The sequence below is a fragment of the Eucyclogobius newberryi genome, unplaced genomic scaffold (genome assembly GCF_026437365.1).
Source record: "Eucyclogobius newberryi isolate DKJ021-1_F unplaced genomic scaffold, fEucNew1.0.hap1 SCAF_21, whole genome shotgun sequence".
NCBI lineage: Eukaryota > Metazoa > Chordata > Actinopteri > Gobiiformes > Gobiidae > Eucyclogobius > Eucyclogobius newberryi.
The window spans coordinates 8,224,710-8,246,544 of record NW_027315846.1 but is presented as its reverse complement, the minus strand read 5'-3'; the positions used below and the strand labels follow the sequence as shown (position 1 = coordinate 8,246,544).

Genomic DNA, 21,835 nt, shown 5'->3' with positions numbered 1-21,835 from the left:
CTATTATTATTATTATTTATTATTATTATTAATTTGGCTCACTTACAATGGCAATCAATCTTTTCCTGATTCTTGTTTTGCCTGGAATGTTCCACAGAATTGCACAAAACTCATTTAACACTGTGGAGAAAAGCAGGTGACATAACCAGACCAAGTTACAGAAAGGAACGCGTGTTTTTCAAGATGTATATTTGAAGTAAAAACACCTGTAACTGAATAAATACAAGAGAGATATGTTTACTGTCATACTTTGGAACACTCAGGCAAAGTAATAGTATCTCCATAACACAAGCAGATGCCGGCTTCAGAATCTTGATTTTTAAACATCAATTATAAACTGACCTAAACTTAACCTCAACGGTGGAAAGTAACAAGGTCCAAAAGTAAAAGTACTGTTCGTAAATACCGTATTTTCCGGACTATAAGTCGCACCGGCCAAAAAATGCATAATAGAGATGAAGTCGCTCCCAAGTATTTAAGTATAAATATAAGTATGAGTCGCACCCCGGCCAAAACTATGAAAAAAGGTGCAACTTATAGTCTGGAAAATACGGTAATTTTTTTGTATCTGTACTTCACTTAATTAAGTAGTTTTTCCATTGGCTATTTTTTGCTTTTACTTCACTACATTTGAGAGCAGGTATTTGTACTTTCTATTCCACTATTTCCATTTTTCAACTGGACTGAAAAGGAGAAAGAATGTTCCTTTTGTTTTTGCCGGAAGGTTTAGTTATGGCTTCATTTGATTCTTAAATAAGTTTCAAACATTGTGTGAAATATTCAAATATTTTCACACGGCTACTTAAATACTCTTACCTAAGTACATTATTTTATGTGGTACATTTACTCTGTACTTTTGACTTAGTACGGTAACAAAATTGTGTACTTCACCAACCATGGCCACAACTTAGTCTAGAGCAGGGGTGGACTATTATGTTCCTCTGAGGGCCATATTCGAATCCAGGCAAGTATCCAGCCTGTGATCATTGGTGTTAAAAAATATAAAAATTAAATATCAAATAAAATGTAACTTTTCTGTCAAATGTAGGCTATTAAATCTATTATTTAATTCATTTCACGTCATCTTTATTAAGGATACAAGTGCAGACAGATGCCTAAGGGCTTTTTTTTTCTTTCTTTTTTATATTTCTTGGCATGTTTGGCGGGCCTGATTATAAAGACAAACGGGCCATATGTGGCTCGCGGGTCGCAGTTTGCCCACCCCTGGTCTACAGTCTAGGGAAACGAGCATAAAGTTATTATCCCCAAATGTGTGGAGTGGCTCCTGGCCCTGGCTCCCTCGTGTCTCTCCCGGAGCAGCCACTGTCCAGGCCTAAAACAACACGAGCTCTGGAATAACAGAGAAGATACAACAGACCGTCCCTGACAGATAAAGCACTCACGACAATCCAGACACCACTAATGCTGCTTTGACAGAGTGCAAATCTACTTTAAACAAACTCACTATACTCTGCAAAAGAAGCTGTTTAGGTCAAAAGGATATTAACGCTAAATATGGACATTGTTATGAGTTTTCTGATGAGAGCAGATTCATTTATTGCATTACATTTGAATGGAGTGATCCAATCAGGTCCGACTGTGGAGGAATGCAGTGGATTGTGTTTTGTGTTGACTGGCACAAAAGTCTCTCTTGTTTATGTTCAAGATAATACTTATAAGTTAATATTAAAAGCACCTATGGACCTATGGTCATGAGTTTTGGGTAATGACCAAAAGGACAAGATCACGGATATGAGCGGTCGAAATGAGTTTCCTCCGCCCAGTGGCTTGGAGAAAGGGGGAGGAGCTTAGTCACACGGGAGGGAAGTAAACTAAAAAACTAAACTAAAATAATAATGTCAGTTAAAATATTTTGACACCTTTGTTTTGCCATATTTATTTACCTAAAAAGTTTTCTTCGGCAAGCCAAATGATCAACAATGGACGATTTTTTTCAGCAAATTTTTTATCATATTTCCTCGTGGCGTGGATAAATCATTTGTCCTGCCACGTATCAATCATAAAACGCACCTATCGCTCACCTGCAGCCGCGTCAGGCTCGTCCCCACGTTTCCGCGTGCCTAAGCGCATGGATCTGTCATAATATAGTTCCCTCAGTGTACGGGGCAAAATGAAGACGGAGAAAGACAGTTCGAGCTGACGCAGAAGTGGACAGAAATCTACGGGAGACGAGAGATGCGATGCGCTCCGTTGCGCTAATAAACAAACACACGTGTGTGTTGTATCGGTCCGCACGGGGGAGTTCTCAAATCGCCGAAAAATCGTCCATACCGCCTTAAAGATGGAAAAACTGAGTTGAATCTCAATAAGAACAACAAAAGATTTGATCAGCATGAAAATGATAAGAACGAGAAAAAAAAAAAAACAGCAAATTCATCAATATAAACCAGGCGAAAACACTAAAATCAACATTATCGCTGCACTTGGAATTCTCAGCTTCGGCCACTGGGGACACATCTGTCAAATGGCCTGTGTCTTATCCAAATGTTAGGCTTGCACCCAACAAAGTAAACAATGATTGGCGCCCACTTCAAAGCAGAGCACGCTTGACCTGCGACAGTCCGTATGAGGAGAGAGACGAGGGAGACGAGGGGGACGAGGGAGGGAAACCAGATGAGTGTTGTCCATATTAAGGAAACAGCTTGTCGTCAAAGGACTTTATCTGGCGCCGGTTCAAATATACAGACAAATATTAGGCGCATGTTGTCTTCCTCGGACGCGATTCAAGATGTGTCAGATAATAAAGAGGATGGGACACAGCAAAAATACTACAGCAAATGTGTTCGTATGACCAAAATGAATATGCAGATATTTTTTGTATTGTATTGATAACGATATTCAGATGATGTGCTAAAATGTGCCAGTAAATGTCTTGGTTGAGGTTTAAGTTTAGCGCAAAACGTGAATGGAGCATAAAATTTACCACAAAAAGTTAGAAAAATTGCTTTGTTTGGGAGATGGCACTCTTAAATTATAGCCAATATTCTAATTTAGCATATCTCCAAAACAACAATTGCAATATTATCCATTTTCTGATCTGATCTCCCGCCTCTAATTCATATCTATATTATTTTGTGTGCGAAAGTAAACACCACCAGTCTGAAATAATACCAGTGTAATTTAAATGGTATACTTAAATGGCATTTACTCTTGTTATTAGTGACAGTGGTAGTTTACATTTTGTTCCGCAATGTTGCTATAAAACAAACCAAGAAACTGATCCATTGACTTCCGGTTCAAAACTGCAGAACGGATAAGCTCCGCCTCTTCATAGTGACATTTTGCCGTAACAAGCGGCAGATTTTCATGTTTTTATTTTTGAAGAGTGACTATTTGACATTTTAGGACTCTATACACGTATCACTCTGAGTCTTAATTTTTCAAATAATTACGCTAAGTTTGAGGGATGTTTGCAGGGATGGGGGGTAGGTGGAAACGGGACTTTTCTGAGCAGTCAAGCCTCAGTTGCAGGACAATACAGGATGACTCAATACACAGGAATAAATCCAATTACAACTCTGAGGATACAAACTTTAATGAGATTTTTAACATTTTTTTAAAAAGTTGATTTGACATACCGTGATATGTCCCCTTTAAAATTAATAATAATAATAATAATAATAACTTTTATTTATATAGCGCTTTTCAGTGACCCAAAGACGCTGAACATAATAAAAAAGGGAGGGGTATTTACAGACAGGGGGGACAACACGTACAATACACATTAATATACAGATAAAATGAACAAGACAGAAGAAGTAGAGAGAAAAAGATGGGGATGTAACAGGGGGTAGAAGAGTAGGCAATGGGGTAGAGGAGGCTAGGGGTAGGGGAGGTCATAGGCTTGGGTGAAGAGGTATGTTTTTAGGCGGGATTTGAATGTTGTGAGTGAGGGAGAGTGGCGGACAGGTTGGGGGAGGGAGTTCCAGAGTCGGGGTGCTGTTCGGGAGAATGCTCTGTCGCCAAAAGTTTTGAGTCGGGATGTTGGTGCAGCCAGGGTGAGAGAGGAGGAGGATCGGAGAGCTCGGGAGGGGCGGTGGGGGATGAGGAGGTCAGACAGGTAGGGGGGGGCAAGGTGGTGAAGAGCTTTGAAGGTGAGGAGGAGTATTTTAAAGTTTATGCGCTGCTTGATGGGGAGCCAGTGGAGAGAGCGGAGAACGGGAGTGATGTGTTCACGGGACCGGGTGTGGGGGAGGAAAAATTATCGAAGTGGTGGTGCCACATGACCAGGTGAGATCTGTGGAGAGGCAAGCCCTTTACAAATAAGAATGCGTGTTTTTTAGCGTATTTTTGAGAAATAAAAACACATGTAATTGAATAAATGCAAGTATTATAGAAAGTTTAGGCATCGCCACATAGCCAAGCTGTTAACAGAGCAGAAAAGTTACATATAGCACCTTTTAAAATGACCAAAAAGTAGCTAATAATAATAATAATAATAATGAAGTTGTCCGAGCACACATCAGTTCGTAAAGGGCTTCACTTTCAATTTATTATGTCATCTAATGAATGCAGTTGAGCAATGCTATCCCTCCGGAGGATCTTGTGACCGTATTTTGACAGACGCATTTGCACACGCATGCTAGATTTTTATTAAAATGTTGAACAAATATACACTCGGAATTATACTGGTTCTCTGCTGTTTAGGTTAAGTGTTTCTCAGGCCTCAGTTGTTCAGCGGTTCATGCAGAGATAACTTTGAGTAACACAATGCCCCTAAAACACATCCAACCTCCGCAGAGCGAGGGGGTAAGAAAACACTTTCGACACGGCTCAGGTCTGCTCCAGGTTTTGATTAAGTTCATATCTAGACCGCGGGACCGGGGTTATTTTTGGAAACGTTACAGCCTCTTATGTATCCATCAAGATGTGGCCACGCTTCACTGTTTCACAAATGCTAGTTCAGACTATTAATCAGTCGGTTCAGTTGTGTCGAAACCGTCGTAACCGTGATTTTAATGTGATATTTCTAAACTGCGCTTGTGCTTACTTGTGGGATGGGTTGGGTCCGAGAGCGCAGCTGGTATAACGGCGTGATGAAAGAGTGTTAAGAAAATCATTACTCTAGAGATGGGGAAAGGGAAAGCAGAGAGATGTGTTGATCAGACTGCAACAAACAACTTTTATAGCAGTCAACATGTCGGCCATTATTTTTTTTACAGCATTGTTTTATATTTGTAGTACCGCAGGAGCAGTTGTGGTAATAGTAGTAGTTTTAATCATCAATAGAAGTTGTAGTAACCTTAGTAGTAACTGTAGTCGCTGTAGAAGCAGTTTCCGTAATCATCTCTCAAAATTGTACTTCTTATCTATAGAATAATTAACATGACTAAAATTAGAATGATATATGTTGAAGGTTAAAGTGCAGTTTAGACGACACATTTCACTAAAACATAGTGCACATCATTATATTATTGTTATATAAGATTTTACTAAGAATGTTTTGTCCCAGTTTGACCATTTTGGTGAAGTTTACAACATTACTTCCTGGTTGGACATGAGCAGCAGATGTGACATAGGTATAGGAGTAATAACTGTTACCTAGCAACCAAACTTTAAACAAGGGAAAAAATATATATATACATTACTCAATAGTTATGATTTGACAAAGAATAATGCATGATAGCTCCTTTAGTTTGTTAAATTAGTTTTTTAAATCGTCAGAAACATGTCAAACTATTATTTCCATTGAGACTTTCTAAATGCATCACCAGTTTGGATTATTGTGACTGACGGCTTCTAGCCAGAGAATATCTACAAATAAAGTGTTTTATTATTGATGAAAATTTGACGTTTTGGACATTTTGATTCACTAAGTTCTCTGTCTTTACTATAAAAAGGTCTTTTCGTATGTGTTTTAGAGTCTGTAAAGTCCAGATAACGATTAATGGTTGCAGGCTTCTGTTGTACTTGGATGTGAGACAACTGGAGCTCCAGGTGCCGCAGGAGCAGTGACTCGTGTGCAAACTGCGGTTGTGTCATTAGTCAAGACATTGTAGTGTGTAGTGATTGACTGATGGTGCAGAACGGAAGCCTCACTTCTGTCGGTCTGCCCCAGTGCAGCTGTGGCCAGTCACTATGTGTGGAAAAAATACATAATGCACAAACTTGTAAAGCAATTTTGAGGGTCTGGAATGCGCTAGATAAGGCTAATAGGCTAATATAAGGCTATTCTCAATATATTGCTTCTTTTTTTTTATCAAGTTACACTTTCTGCCAGTGGAATATGTCCATTTGTACATGTCCAAATAACACAAATGTGCTTTCCTCATTGGTAAATTATTAAAATGTTCAAGCAAAGTTAAACTAGTCAGTAAAGCAATGACTGAGGGTACGTCATTGGCTTTACATGGAAATGATCGATATTATAATTCATAGAACCAGATAACGGACAAACGTGAACGCACCCTGAGCCTTTTGGACACTGCATCCTGCTCTGGTTTAAAATGACATTGAGAGCACAGAAAAGTGTGACATGAGGAGGCCGTGCTGGAGCGGTTGCTAAGTGAATGTACAGTACAGTGTGGCGTTCACAGTATTGTTGTAGGTGCAGACAGAGGCACAGCAGCTGGTGCCCCTCACTCCTTCATTCACCACACACGTACGTCTCTAATGTATGTTCAAGTGAGCTCATGTTTACATAGCTTTCTCTCAATTAGCATGTTTTTTTGTCTAATTGTGTGTCTTCATGTGGAATCAGTTAGACCTGTCATTCACTCCTGGGCCGCGACTCTGAGGGAAGGAAGTCATTTGTTAGTGAAAGCCACTCAATGGTATTACCAAATAAATACACATTCTCACTTGTCAAAATAAATCTGCTGTGCTTTTTAATCTATTTAGTAACAGTAATCCTAAACGGTCAATTCTAAAATATGTCGTAATACTGTAAAATGTAACCGAATCTAAAATCCTGTGAAAAAATATATATCAATAACATCTGCGTCATTTATTTGAATTTGGGAATTGGAGCAAGTTAGCCTTTCAAAACATATCCTTATTTAAATGGCCACAATTAGAAAATAGCAAAGGTTGCCATTATTTAAGTGACAACAAACTGTTATTTGTCCTATAATGGGGAAATTCCAGTGTTGCAGCGTACAGTTCAAACACAGCAGGAGAATAGAAGCATGCGATAAATAAATATCATTAAATCATCATTAAAAACAGAAAAACTGCAAACTCTGTATTTTAGACCTCGACGTACACGTTCTGAAATACATGTAAGTATGTATACATGTTCTAGTTTTCACTCGTATCTCTGTCTTCTCTCAAATATTAATGCTCCTAGAATTGACCTTGACCTAAGTTTATTAAAACATCAGAAAGAATCTCAATGTTTGTCAGAAAAAATTAAATGAGATATTTTGACAAATATTATTCAGCCATTTTAATTATTGTTAATTGATTGATTTTATGTTTTAATAGTTTCGGTTCGAACTCCAATTGTTTTTGTCCTGAAGCATTAATATTAGAGAGAAAACTGAAAAAAATGATCTGCTACAAAGTAATACAAGAATCACATGCATTTCAGAACATGTTTATAGTTCACTAAATTGCTGAATTTTATAAATAATAAGATATAAATTATATGATTATATGATATGTTATTGTCTTGTTTGCAAAGGACATTTATTTTCCAATTGCTACCATTCAAATTGCAATTTTAATTTTATTGTGACATAACCCAAGTCATAAGTTTAAAGTTACAGAATTTATTGCATGTAGTAGTAGAATTGCAGTACCAGTTTTACAGCATTGTTTTATATTTGTAGTACCTCAGGAGCAATTGTGGTAATAGTAGTAGTTTTAATCATCAATAGAAGTTGTAGTAACCTTATTAGTAACTGTAGTCGCTGTAGAAGCAGTTTCCGTAATCATCTCTCAAAATCATCTATAGAATAATTAACATGACTAAAATTAGAATTATACATTTTGAAGGTTAAAGTGCATATGACAGTTTAGACTACACATTTCACTAAAACATAGTGTACATTATTATATTATTAGGCTGAGCAAACTAATATGTCTGTTTGCCGTAGCCCGAGTGACCCGCTATGAAACTAGCCCACTGAAAAAACAATATCAGCATAAAATTAGAATAATATATTTTAAAGGTTAAAGTGCAGTTTAGACGACACATTTCACTAAAACATAGTGCACATTATTAAATTATTATTATATAAGATTTTACTAAGAATGTTTTGTCCCAGTTTGACCATTTTGGTGAAGTTTACAACATTACTTCCTGGTTTGACATGAGCAGCAGATGTGACATAGGAGTAATAACTGTTACCTAGCAACCAAACTGTAAACCACGGAAAAAATATACATACATTACTCAATAGTTATGATTTGACAAAGAATGATACATGATAACTCCTTTAATTTGTTAAATGAGTTTTTAAACCGTCAGAAACATGTGTCAAATGTGTGTAAATAGTTCCTGCATTTTGGATGAATTGTCGCTTATTGATGACATCACAAGAGTTTTCGGAACTCTGCTCCACTTCCTGTCATTTTCACATTTATCGTTCAGTTTTTCTTCCCAAACCAAAATTTGACTGATGTAAAACTGATAAATAATAACCACTGGGACGTTAATAATTATAAAATCATGAAAACCCGTCACACGCACATCACTGCTCATGCCACTGTTTACATTTCCAAACCGTTCTGAACTTGAGATGAGGATTTAGTGATTGGCTGTTTCTTGAAAACAGGAAAACCATTTCAGTCCCGTGTGGCAGAAAGTTCCCGACATGAGCTCTACGTTCTGGACCATTGTCTAGTTCAGATTTAAGAGACAGTTTTACGTCCCTGCTCCGTTAGACGTGTTCACAGAGAGGGTTTGTGCGCGTTTACATACAAGGAAACTATAATCCGGCCCCGGCATTGGCCGGATGCCACCTGATACCGAGCAGTGACCGAGAAGAATGTGCAGAGATGTTTAGAGACTCAACAGTGAAAGACGGATGGGAAAATGCACTAGCAATACTTTTACGATCAGAAAAACACATTATTATTAGAGTTGATTTATGTATGTAGTTAATGTAGTTAGTAATTGTGTAACTGCAAATATATGTGTTCGCAGTTATCCATGTAGAATTTGTTGAAAACTTGTTGGGGTTTTTTTCTTTCTTTTTTTGTGTGTTTTTCAAATGTTCTGTTTAATAAAGTGGATCTGGAATTAAATAAGTTCAATTGTTGAAGTGACAGTCGTGATTTTGGCAATAGTTGAAGTCATAGTTTAAGCATTTTACCTTGAGTATAGTTCATTTTTTAAATTATCTTAAGCAAATCAGCTATTTTGTTTTTTAATGTTGAATAAATTGTTGTTTTTTTGCTTCTTTTCTTTTCTGCAAAGTTAGAAACATTAACAATGTCCTTGAAATGAAACAGAAACGTTGACATCAAAATAATGTTGTTGCACATTTTCACTGACCCAGTTTGCAATCATAAGCTTTGTGCATTATTTTATTGCGTTAAAACGAGACATTAGATTAAAAAAAAACTGCTTTATGTTTGTTATGCATTTATATAATACTGATTAGAGATGTATAAATATGCACTCACCACTACAGCACCATTTACCGAGCAGTTTGATACCTACATTTCAAGTACCACAATATATTCCATTTATTCTAGGAAAGTAACCACCAAAATGAATATTCTGAATATGTATTTTCCGCTAATGGTAAAACATCCGATTAAGACTTAGAATCTTAGAATATACAAGATAAGATAAGAAAAGCCTTTATTTGTCCCACAATGGGGGAAAAAAACAGTTTCAAACTGTTTCAAAACCACACAATCCCCAGAGTCTTTTATGTGCGTGTTTGACCCGACATGTTACTGGTATGCGAACCGTATCCTGGTGTCAAAGGTCAGGGTCGTTGTCAAGGTGACCGGAGGGCTCATCATTGTTGCGGGAGAGTACAACCGATGACAAGCGCTGTACAGACGCAGAGATGTGAGATATGAGCCCAGTGCTGTGTGTTTTCAGCTGCTTCCTCAAAGTCATTGTGTCGAAAGAGGTTCAAGACCCAAGGTTCAAACATTTGGGACAGAAAATGTATACGAGGACATGTAAAGAATAAGCTATCATAAACATATAAAGAATAAAGTATCATAAACATGTAAAGAATAAGCTATAGCATAAACATTTGAATATACACACAGTAGATTGATATGGCTTTTCGTCGAGAGGTGGGCAATATATCGAATTTTAAATACAAATTTGAATGTTGTTTTGAAGATATGCAAAAATTTGAATATTGAGTATATAGTTTATAGGAAGAAATGCTTCAAAAAGAGCTGATTAAAACCATAAATGAAAAAGATTGTGTTGTAAACTTTCAAATGAAGATAGAAAGTTATATTTATACACTTTTAACATTATTCTGATGATTAAACCACAACAAATATGTTTTAATACGTTTCTGTTGGACTGACATAATATCTCTGACGTTTGGATTGTCTATGGTCATGAAATGAATATTAAAAGGCATTTTATTTGTTTTTAAATAGACACAAATCAAATTTGATAAAAGATTGCGATTCATCAGTATGAGGAAAACAATGTGATTAATTGTTAGTACAGTAGTAGTAGTAGTAGTAGTAGTTGCAGTAGTAGTAGTAGTGGTGGTAGTAGGTAGTAGGTAAGTAAGTAGTAGTAGTAGTAGTAGTAGTTGCAGTAGTAGTAGTAGTGGTGGTAGTAGGTAGTAGGTAGTAGGTAAGTAAGTAGTAGTAGTAGTTGCAGTAGTTGCAGTAGTAGTAGTGGTGGTAGTAGGTAGTAGGTAAGTAAGTAGTAGTAGTAGTAGTAGTAGTAGTAGTAGTAGTAGTAGTAGTAGTAGTAGTAGTAGTAGTAGTAGTTGCAGTAGTAGTAGTGGTGGTAGTAGGTAGTAGGTAAGTAAGTAGTAGTAGTAGTAGTAGTAGTAGTTGCAGTAGTAGTAGTGGTGGTAGTAGGTAGTAGGTAGTAGGTAGTAGGTAAGTAAGTAGTAGTAGTAGTTGCAGTAGTAGTAGTGGTGGTAGTAGGTAGTAGGTAAGTAAGTAGTAGTAATAGTAGTAGTAGTTGCAGTAGTAGTAGTGGTGGTAGTAGGTAGTAGGTAAGTAAGTAGTAGTAGTAGTAGTAGTTGCAGTAGTAGTAGTGGTGGTAGTAGGTAGTAGGTAGTAGGTAAGTAAGTAGTAGTAGTAGTTGCAGTAGTAGTAGTGGTGGTAGTAGGTAGTAGGTAAGTAAGTAAGTAGTAGTAGTAGTAGTAGTAGTTGCAGTAGTAGTAGTGGTGGTAGTAGGTAGTAGGTAAGTAAGTAGTAGTAGTAGTAGTAGTTGCAGTAGTAGTAGTGGTGTAGCTATTTTTTCAAATTTTGAAAAAATCCAATCAAATTTCACTTTCTAAACAAGTAAAGAAACATTATTGATCATGTTTTTTCCTTTCTCTTGCAACAAACAAACTTTACTCCCTCCTTGTTTTGCGTCATTCCCTTTAACCTTTTAATTGTCTGGTTAAATCACAGTAAACCTCGCCTCACAAAGGCCTCTTTTGGAACGTGTGCTCCACAGTAGCCGAGTCGTCCGGCTGCTTCTGTGTTTGTCGCTGGAGCTAAACCGGAGCTGGAACTCTGCCACGTTCGTTATATAACCACGATGACCTAATTATAAATACAGCACAAGCTAAATCAACTTTTTGAAAAAACAAATCTGGAGTTGTGTTTTCGTGTCTTCCGATCCTGCCGAATCCCGCTCCCTCTCAAGAGCTCCAAATACAAATATGTATACAAATGCTCCACCTGCTGATGTCACAAGGTGGTGGCCTCCTTCATGATTTGCTCCTCTGTGTTTTCCAAGACTTTTTTTTACACTTTTACCTGAGCATTTCACTACAAACAAGACTTCCCAATACCTAGCAAATGTTGTATTTTAGCTTTATTTAAATAGCTTCTTTCCAGACCATGTGCCCTCTGCTGGCAACGCACAGAAATGTGTCTTTTTTTGTGGTGGAGATGGTGTTTATTGTCTAATTAAAAACTATATGTATACTTAGAAACATCTGATCTTCCAAACAAGTATGTACATTTATTGTCTGCCCTTAAATGTATGGCACATTCACAGTTTTTTCAGAATCAGAAAAGTTGAATTGTCAGTGAACGAAATTCACTGACAATGGCAATGGTATTTTGGAATATTTACTTGTCCAATACTTGAACATCAACCACGACATGTATAGACATAGTTTTGCACATTCCTGCTGTATTGTAAAAACATTGTCTTAATAGAAATGTGATCAGGAAAAATAAATAAATAAACAAATAAATAAATAAATAGCTGTGGTGATTTAAAGGCTGAATAATGTATAGTATAAACATGATAGTAAAAGTACTTCATAAATGTAATAATGTTTACTTGCTTACACAAAGTAGGAAGAGAAACCAAAGCTTTTTATCAAGTAGAGGCCAATGTTACACTGCACAATATATGACTCGAGTAGGAGTAACAGAACGGTGTTAAACGACTACTCTGAGCTCTTTTTATTCCTCTCCAGCTGCTCTGCCATCGGCCATCTTGACGATCATGTTCTCGCCGTATCAGAGAGGGATCTACTGCGACGACGCCAGCATCAGTTACCCGTACAAACGAGCCACCATCTCCCACGGAGGCATGGCCGCCGTCACCATCACCTGCACCATCGTCATTGTGAGTTTGGGTTTTACGTGGAGGAAAGAGGCCCGGCACGTCATAGCGCGCATTTATCAGATAAACTGTGGCTGTAATAGCGTCATTATCACGTGTTTTGGGTCTGCCCTGTCATTTATGAAGACTGGAGTGAGATGAATGAGGCAGTGCTACTTCACCTGACTTCAAAACCATGTATCACCAATGTAAAACTCCAACGATGGACATTATGGATACATGTGGAATGTACTTTTAGCTGAAGCAAAAAGAAAAAAGCAATGACAAGGAGATGGAGGACAGGGACGGAGGCGACTGCGCTTAAATAACTTTTTACACAATGGAAAGACTAACAATAAATTCGAACATTTTCCAAACATTGGGACAATTTGACGGAAACAAAAGGGGGACATATGCCAGACTACTCTTTTTGTTTTTGTCTTTCTGTGTCTCCAGATATATTGCTTTGCCTCTAATGTTCCACAGTATGACATTTAACTCATCATCTCCATGGAGACAAGCAAACAGTCACGAGGCCAAGTTACAAACGTGAGAGTGAGATTTCATTTTTAGCTCAGAAAACACTCATAATGATGGATAGACAAGTTTAATGCCATGCTCTGGAACATCTTACCGAGACAGGTGGAGTAACCTCACCTGAATCAGTGTATCTTTTGTTCAATTCAATTTGGAAACAAAAAAACAACTTTGAAATAATTCAGAGCTTTTATTAATTCATTTTCCATTATTTGTTTAACATGAGCCGCAAGTGGATTCTGTGCAACATTAGCAGAAAAGCCAAACACTTAATCTATTACCGTATTTCCGGACTATGAGCCGCACCTTTTTTCATAGTTTTGGCTGGGGTGCGACTTATTCTTATATTTATACTTTGGAGCGACTTATATGTGATATTATTATTTTCACATACTCCAGTGCAACTTGTATGTTTTTTCTTCTTCTCTATTATGCATTTTTTGGCTGGTGCGATTTATACTCCAGTGCGACTTATAGTCCGGAAATACGGTAATGATATGAAACAGGTTGACAGATTTCAAATGAGTTTATTTCTTTATTCGTACATTTCTTATCCATGTTATTTGATATGTATTTTATTACTGATGCACATATTTTTTGGACGTATTAGCCAGTTTTTACCAAGCCCCCGGAAGCCAAGATGGCCGCCATTGAAACCTATGGAGCTGCTCATTGGCGCATGGTTCCAAAAAAGTTTTTTAGTTCCGCATTACTTCCTGTATACTGGTATATCTCCTCCCACTTTTGTGACGTCATCGCCGTGAGGCTTTGGCGTCGGGAGCGCGCACGTCACAGCAGCCACAGACTGAGAAGAGTCAACACGGACTTTTGGAATGATTCGGCTTGAAATAGTCTGTTTACGTAACGTATGATGATGAATTGTTATATCCATCTATAAATATACATGTATCATGTTGTAAAGCTCTGATATTTAAGAGAATTATAAAGAAGTGTTAAGATAAAAAGCCTGGTTTAATGACAATGAATTACATTTAGAGGTCGAATAACGTCCTCATCATTTTCTGTAGTTTTTGGTTTGGGTATTTATTTTGTTATTAACTTTTCAGTTATTTATTTACATAATATAATTTGGCCAATATGCATTTTTTTTTAATCAGATGAGAAGAAATATAAAATATAATCATCGATTCTGTTACATAATTGAGTTAAGCAGTATTTAATTATATTCAGTTTCCTTTTGTGTCGTTTTTGTATCATGTCAATCTTTAATAAATACAAAACACATTTGTTTATTAATGTATTTAATAAGAATAATGAACATGAATGAACTTGTTCAATAAATGCAAATCTGATTATAACTACAAATGATAAATTGATTTTATCCAGTTTTAGTTGAGTTTTAAAGCTACAATGAGTTTTAAAGCTACAATGTGTGAGTCCCTTATTAAGGAGTTTGAGTCTGTACTGTTCATTATTATTATCATCATTAATAGAATCAGAAAATGTATTGCCATTGTCAAAGAACAGAATTCACAAACAGTGGAACTTGCTTTGGTGATTCAGTGCAACATAAAAATATTGACAATGATAAAACAACCTGTATAAGTCAAATAGAACAAACTGAATAAGGTAATATATTCCTTTATTGTCCACACATGGGGAAATTTTGTTGTTGCAACACAGTAGATACAGAGGAAAAGGACAGATTAAAAAAACACTCTTAATAGATCGATCTTAATAGAAGAACTCTTATAAACAAAAACTCCTCTAGACAGAACCTCTCATTCTTAATAAGGAATGGAGGGGGAAAATAAAGATAAAGATAAAATAAAAACAGCGTAAGACAAAATAATACTAATAATAATGGTAAAATAAACACTCTTTTTACATCAGTTATATGCACATGAATGTGACATTATTGTGTTAAATACTGAATATCTCAGTATTTAACAAGACTTTGTTTCCATGGCTACGCAGTCTTCTGTACTTCAGTAACTCCTCCGTTCAGCTCCATCGTATGACTGAGACAAACAGAACATGTCACAGCTTTAGATTATACAAGTCATATAACATACACTTCATATGTATAAATTATACAAGTCATATAACATACACTTCACATGTTTGTCCTGAAGCTGCTTCACAGACACATGTGACACAGCAGTGGCTCTTTTGAAGAACAATTATCATTTAGTTTTTTTGGTCATAACAAAACAGACATTTTATAAATTCAAAGTACTGATTCTACACTGTTTACTTTTAGTCGAGGCAGAAGTTATTATTAAAATACCTTTTGCTTTGGAGTCGTCAGGAGTTTACTTGAGATGACTCTGTGTCTGCAGTGATCAGGTCTGCAGTGACCTGTAGTGACCTGTAGTGACCTGCAGTGACCTGTAGAGCTCTGGACAGCACAGACAGACTAAACTCACAGGTCAGCACTCTGAAGATGAGAAAGATACTCATTAGAACATTGATATATTATGCACATTTAACAGAGAAAAGCTGGAATATGTTATTGACAGATTTACATTTCGCTCTGTAACACAAAAGTTCCTCTTTTCACATTAATTTTTAAAGCTAGAACCAAAAGTCATTTATTTATGCATAAGTTTAAACCTTAGAAGTTAGAACATAACTGACATGTTTGCTAAATCTCTACATATTCCATGGAAGTAAATCCATGACATTCCTATAGAAAACAAGCGTGTGCTTTGTTTAAACACAGCACACATCATTATGAAATATGTAATAAAACCTCAAATGTGGTCTCAGCCCCTGTAAGTACAGCACTGTCACTTTTAAACACCTTTACATTTATATGTGTAAGATATGACCCATTTCAGCAGGTTATATTTGAATTATTGGTTGTTTTTTATAGCACATAATACAAACATCACTTTATTTCCCTTCTTTCTCTAGTTTTCCTTGATCTGTGCTTAACCTCTTGTCTCTTAGAACATTTAGTAAGAGAAATAATTAGTTATTTATTTGCAGAAGCACGAGCCATCGTGACGTGTTGTTGCATCTTTGTGTAGCTAAACTTTAGCTTACGTTAGCTCGTGTTAGCTCGTGTTAGCTCGTGTTAACTCGTGTTAACTCGTGTTGACTCGTGTTGACTCGTGTTGACTCGTGTTGACTCGTGTTGACTCGTGTTGACTCGTGTTGACTCGTGTTGACTCGTGTTGACTCGTGTTAACTGTGTAATTGTTGTTTTACACTTCATATGGAACAATTTGTGAAATGTGAGGAATGACATACAAACACAACTTACGTGTATCGTTGGTCTCGTCTCGTCACTTTCTTCTGCTTGTGTTTAGTTTCCGTCACGTGTTCTCCCGAGGCTCGTTCATGAGAGTGACGTACGCGCTCGGTGCGCGTACACCGTTCACCGGAAGGTTAAAAATGTATTTTTTAAGTATTTTAGAAACAGTTGAAGAGTGAAATTCCTTCTATTTTATTTTTAGACTAAAAACAATTTAGCATGTTTGGTAATTTTAGAGGCCGAACTCCTGAAATGGTCCGACCAAAAGGCTGCATTCTGCGAAGTGGCCACTACTCAATTTGGAGCCAGAGGCAGAGGGGGCGTACCCTATCCAGATATGATAATACATCCATGGTTTTTACCCAACTAACACCATTTTGGATTTCCAGATAACCACAGGAGAGGCGTTCCTGGTCCGTTGCAACCGCATCCGCTCCAACTCTCAGTTTAACCAGTACCTGTGCGCGCTCTACAAAATTGTGGGCACGTTTCTGTTCGGAGGCGCGGTCAGTCAGTCCCTCACAGACTTGGCCAAGTTCACCATCGGACGCCCCAGACCGGACTTCTTGTCCGTGTGCGCCCCTGTGGTCTGTAACGGGTACATGCTGCAAATCAACTGCACCGGGAACCCGCGCAACGTCACCGAGTCCAGGTGAGACATCCTCTGCAGTGTTACTTTTTACCGTATTTTCCGGACTATAAGTTCCACCTTTTTTCATAGTTTTGGCCAGGGTGCGACTTATATTTATACTTATATACTTATACTCCAGAGCGACTTATATGTGATATTATTTGTTATTTTCACACTTGCAACTGCATTTCATACTCCAGTGCGACTTATATATGTTTTTTTCTTCTCTATTATGCATTTTGACTGGTGCGACTTATACTCCGGAGCGACTTATATGTGATATTATTTGTTATTTTCACATTTGCAACTGCATTTTATACTCCAGTGCGACTTATATATGTTTTTTTCTTCTCTATTATGCATTTTTTGGCTGGTGCGACTTATAGTCCGGAAAATACGGGTACTTCAATGATGAATAAGTTTGTGTGAAAGTAGGGTTGAATGATAAGGATATAAACATGTCCTCATAATCTCATTCCTGTGGCTATACTTTCCACTCCCACCGCGCCCTCTATTGGTCAATGTCTTTCATGAGAAGTAAAGTTACACAATATTACTTTATGAGAAATTGTCTGGGCGTAACTTACTTCTGAATTTTAATTTGAAGAGAATGTGATTATAGCAAGAAAACTGTAAATAAAGCACAAAATCTGGTATTTTCAAAGGATTGACACAAAAATGAAGAAAACCTAAATCATTATCTGGAGAAGCGGTGAAAGAAACACACATTTTCATATGTTTTGGGTCAGAATTTCTTAGAAAAAGTGAGGGAGTGACAATGGAGGACTGAATAAACACGATTGTCCCTGAGGGAAATTTATCTTGGACTTGCCACAACATTAAGAACAACCGCAAACATTGAATTAAAGCACGTTTAGTGAATTCTCAGAAGTAGATGACTTGAGTTACTTAAAAACCTGGTGTTAATTGCACACTTTTTGTCTTTTGACTATGACCAAATTTTGTCTGAGCGAATGGGAAAGGGGCTTTTATTACTGTGAAGTCCTATTGTGAAGCACATTGTGACGAAATTGTTTGTGTGAAATACCCTATGAAAAATAAAGTTTACAAAGGCGGTAAATGGAAAGAGAAGTGGGAAGAAGGAGAGAGCATAGACATAGCAGCAAGAAGTGCTCACACTGCAACAAAAAATCTCAAATATAAGCAATCTTGGTCGTTTCACAGTTGTACATTTAAACCCTTTCTCACCGTGAAGCCTACAATCCACATTTTTGAGCCACGAATCAGTGATTTTACGTCGCAGATGGACAAAAACATGAAAAGAAAAGACAAAAGAAATAAAAAGAAAAGAAAATATAAACATTTGTGGCATATTCTCCATCCTAATGTGAAAGCCATGCATATAAATCATTCCTATATTAAATTGTATATAGTAGAACATTTGGACAACCTAAGTTCTGCATTTATTTAAAAGAAATGTTATTCTTACAAACATGTTTACACTGATTATAGAAAACAGAAGTCGTCCCACACCGTATCATTTATGCCCATGTGAAGGGACATTTGCAAAGGGATCTGCAGCAAAAATACAGTATATTTCAGATAATTCAGAGGGAACTTCTCACAATGAACAAATGCACCTTCATTTTAACAGACGTCACATGATGGTTGTTTTAAATATCCAAAATTGTGTTCAACAATAGGTTTTTGGATGGTGCTACGAAACTCAAAAGAGCCACAAATGTTATCTTAACCTAATCATTAATCTTATGGCTTTAAATCTGACAAAACTGACAACAATAACATCTTTGGGGCTGATTAATTGAGCCACTTTCCGAAGCTATTGTGGGACAAAAATGTGTTTCATAAATAAGTGTAGTTAAGCCCAGTAATTGCACAGATATTAACCATAAAGCAGGTCAATATATCTGCACAGTGTCACTTAAATGTAACCTCTTAACTGACTCCGGTATGTTGTGTGTGTGTGTTTTTGTTCCCAGGTTGTCGTTCTACTCGGGCCACTCTTCGTTCGGCATGTACTGCATGCTCTTTCTGTCGGTGAGTGCGAGACCGTGTTCTGTTTACACTGGACCAGGCGCGAGTGTTTGCTTTAAAAAGATCGTGCTTGTAAAAAGTGCACACTGCACAATGACCGGAAGATGACAGATTTGCCTTTTCATTCGCTTTCACCAAACACTGTGGCTGTTTAGGCTGCACCGACACTTTGTTTACTTTATGCATCTTTTGGGAGTTTGGTTTGAACATTTTAAGCCGTCTAACTAATAGAGTAATATAGTGACTTACCATTAGTATTAGTATTGTTTAGTCTTATGCTAGCTATTTTTACTTTACTTTATTTTATTATGATTTAGCTTATTTTATTATTATTTATTATTTATGATTTATTTATTATTTTTATTTTTATTTTTATTTTTATTTTTATTTTTATTTTTATTTTTATTTTTATTTTTATTTTTATTTTATTTATTTATTTATTTATTTTTTATATATTTTTTTTATTTATTTGTTTTCCTCCATTCCCTATTAAGATATGAAAGGAGTATCTTATCAACAGTGTGAATGTGTATGGTACCGAATGGTATTTGTGGTTAGAATAGTAGGTTTTTTCCCCACCAAATCCCACTAAAATTGGTCTTAACTTCATTAATTCCATCACATAAACTATTGTTATTGTAATTGAGCTATTCTATTTATTAAATATGTTTTTGTCTTACTTTGGAACTTGTACAGCTCAATAGATTTCAGATTCTAAACATGTGAAAGTCCATAATATATATATTTTATTACCCAAATTGTGCAATGTAATGAATAACACGTACTTAATCCATGATCACGTTAAGTTTTCTAATAAGGCTGCAACAAGTTATCCACTCATCATGACTAGTCCACTATAAATAAAAACTACATTGTTAAATTAAAATGTCAAAAAAGCATACGCTTTCTGACTTTTAGCAATAATACATTTTATTCATGAATTTTCTCTGTCTAGAAACCTCCAGTCATCATATTTCAACCATTATTGGGTTGATCATGTATTTAAAAAGTGTCAATGTACAATAAAAATTATAATTTAACTAGTCAACTAATGAAAAAAATAATAATTGCCGTCTAGATGAGTTCTTAAAATAATTCTTAGTGACAGCTGTACTTTCTAATTCTTTCTAAAATGTGTTGTCCCCCCCAGTTGTACATTCAGGCCAGGATGCAGGGCAAATGGACGCGTCTGGTTCGACCCACGATCCAGTTCTTCTTGGTGTTGTTCGCGGTTTACGTGGCCTACACCCGAGTGTCCGACTACAAGCACCACTGGAGCGACGTGCTGGTGGGGCTCCTGCAGGGGGCGCTCATCGCCATCCTCATTGTGAGTCACCACAAAATCCTCAAAATCATAAAAACATAAGGATTGTGTCAAGAATCACTATATTACTGCACTAGTTAATCAATATATCAATCTTTTGGTGTATGTATTTTCACCTACTGCCTTCAAGGTGAGTGAACAAAACGACAAATAAGAATGTTGGTCTTCTGTGTAGTAAAAAATAGAACCTGGGAAGTATAAACGGACACATTCCCTTATTATTAAGTGCATAATTTGTGGTCTGGCTCAGTGCCATCTTAACTGAAAGCATCTATCAAACTAACATGACAATTTAATTTACATGAATGGTTTCAACAACAATCTTTCAAGGAAAAGCGTTCCTCCTGATATTTGATATTAACGCTGGGTTTCAGATGACATCACACTGTTGTTCCACTTTACAAGGACGGGCGGGGTCAAATGTCGTGTTTGTCTGTTTAATACATGTAGAACTGTCTCGTAAAACGGTAAAAGAAAGAACAAGGTAAGTGAAGAAAATAAGAGTAAATAGGGTACATTTGCGTCATCCTGGGTTTGGACGTCCCGTATAATGACCCTGGCGCACAGACCACGGCCTCTACACTAAATCATGGCGTTTCCTTTCCTCTTCCTCAGGTGCGATACGTGTCCGACTTCTTCAAAGAGCGCCCCCCTCTGTGCACCGAGCCCACCACACCCGAAGTGGAACATTTGGACAGTAAAGCCAATCCGCCGCCTCCGGACCCTCAACACGGGAACCACTACAACTACCCCGGCCCCGTATGAACCCTCTGCCTCCCGAAGCTGCACGAGCGAACACGCCGTGAGCTCATAGGGTCCACACCACAGTATTCTATTTAAATATCTCAACTGCAAAGGCTACAGCTAAGGCAGGACTAAACCAGGACTAATAAGGGTCTGGATGGAGTCTAAATCATGACAAAACTGGAACTAAGCCGGACCTAGACCCGGACTACACCACGACTATCGGAATTAAAGCATTATTCAATGAGGTATAGCCTCAACCTTGGTCTAAACCAGGTCTAAACCGGGTCTAAACCGGGTCTAAACCGGGTCTAAACCGGGTCTAAACCGGGTCTAAACCAGGGCTAAACCAGGGCTACACCAGGTCTACACCAGGTCTACACCAGGTCTACACCAGGTCTAAACCAGGTCTAAACCAGGTCTAAGCGAGGTCCAAACCAGGTCCAAACCAGTCTAAACCAGGTCTAAACCAGGGCTAAACCAGGGCTAAACCAGGGCTACACCAGGTCTAAACCAGGTCTAAACCAGGTCCAAACCAGGTCTAAGCCAGGTCCAAACCAAGTCTAAACCAGGTCCAAACCAGGTCCAAACCAGGTCTAAACCAGTCTAAACCAGGTCTAAACCAGGTCTAAACCAGGTCTAAACCAGGTCTAAACCAGGTCCAAACCAGGTCCA

The 21,835-nt window shown here is 37.2% G+C and overlaps 1 protein-coding gene across 1 annotated transcript in view; it reads left to right on the top strand.

The window, feature by feature from the left end:
* Positions 1-21,371, top strand: part of LOC140370764 (phospholipid phosphatase 2-like) — a 37,980-nt gene extending 16,609 nt beyond the window's left edge. Inside the window, exons 2-6 of the mRNA XM_072457996.1 lie at positions 12,558-12,709; positions 16,835-17,097; positions 19,038-19,095; positions 20,243-20,419; positions 21,032-21,371. Coding sequence (XP_072314097.1) covers positions 12,558-12,709; positions 16,835-17,097; positions 19,038-19,095; positions 20,243-20,419; positions 21,032-21,181 — 800 coding nt within the window. The 3' untranslated portion in view covers positions 21,182-21,371. The remainder of the gene's footprint in view (positions 1-12,557; positions 12,710-16,834; positions 17,098-19,037; positions 19,096-20,242; positions 20,420-21,031) is intronic.
* The last annotated feature ends 464 nt before the right edge of the window (positions 21,372-21,835 follow it).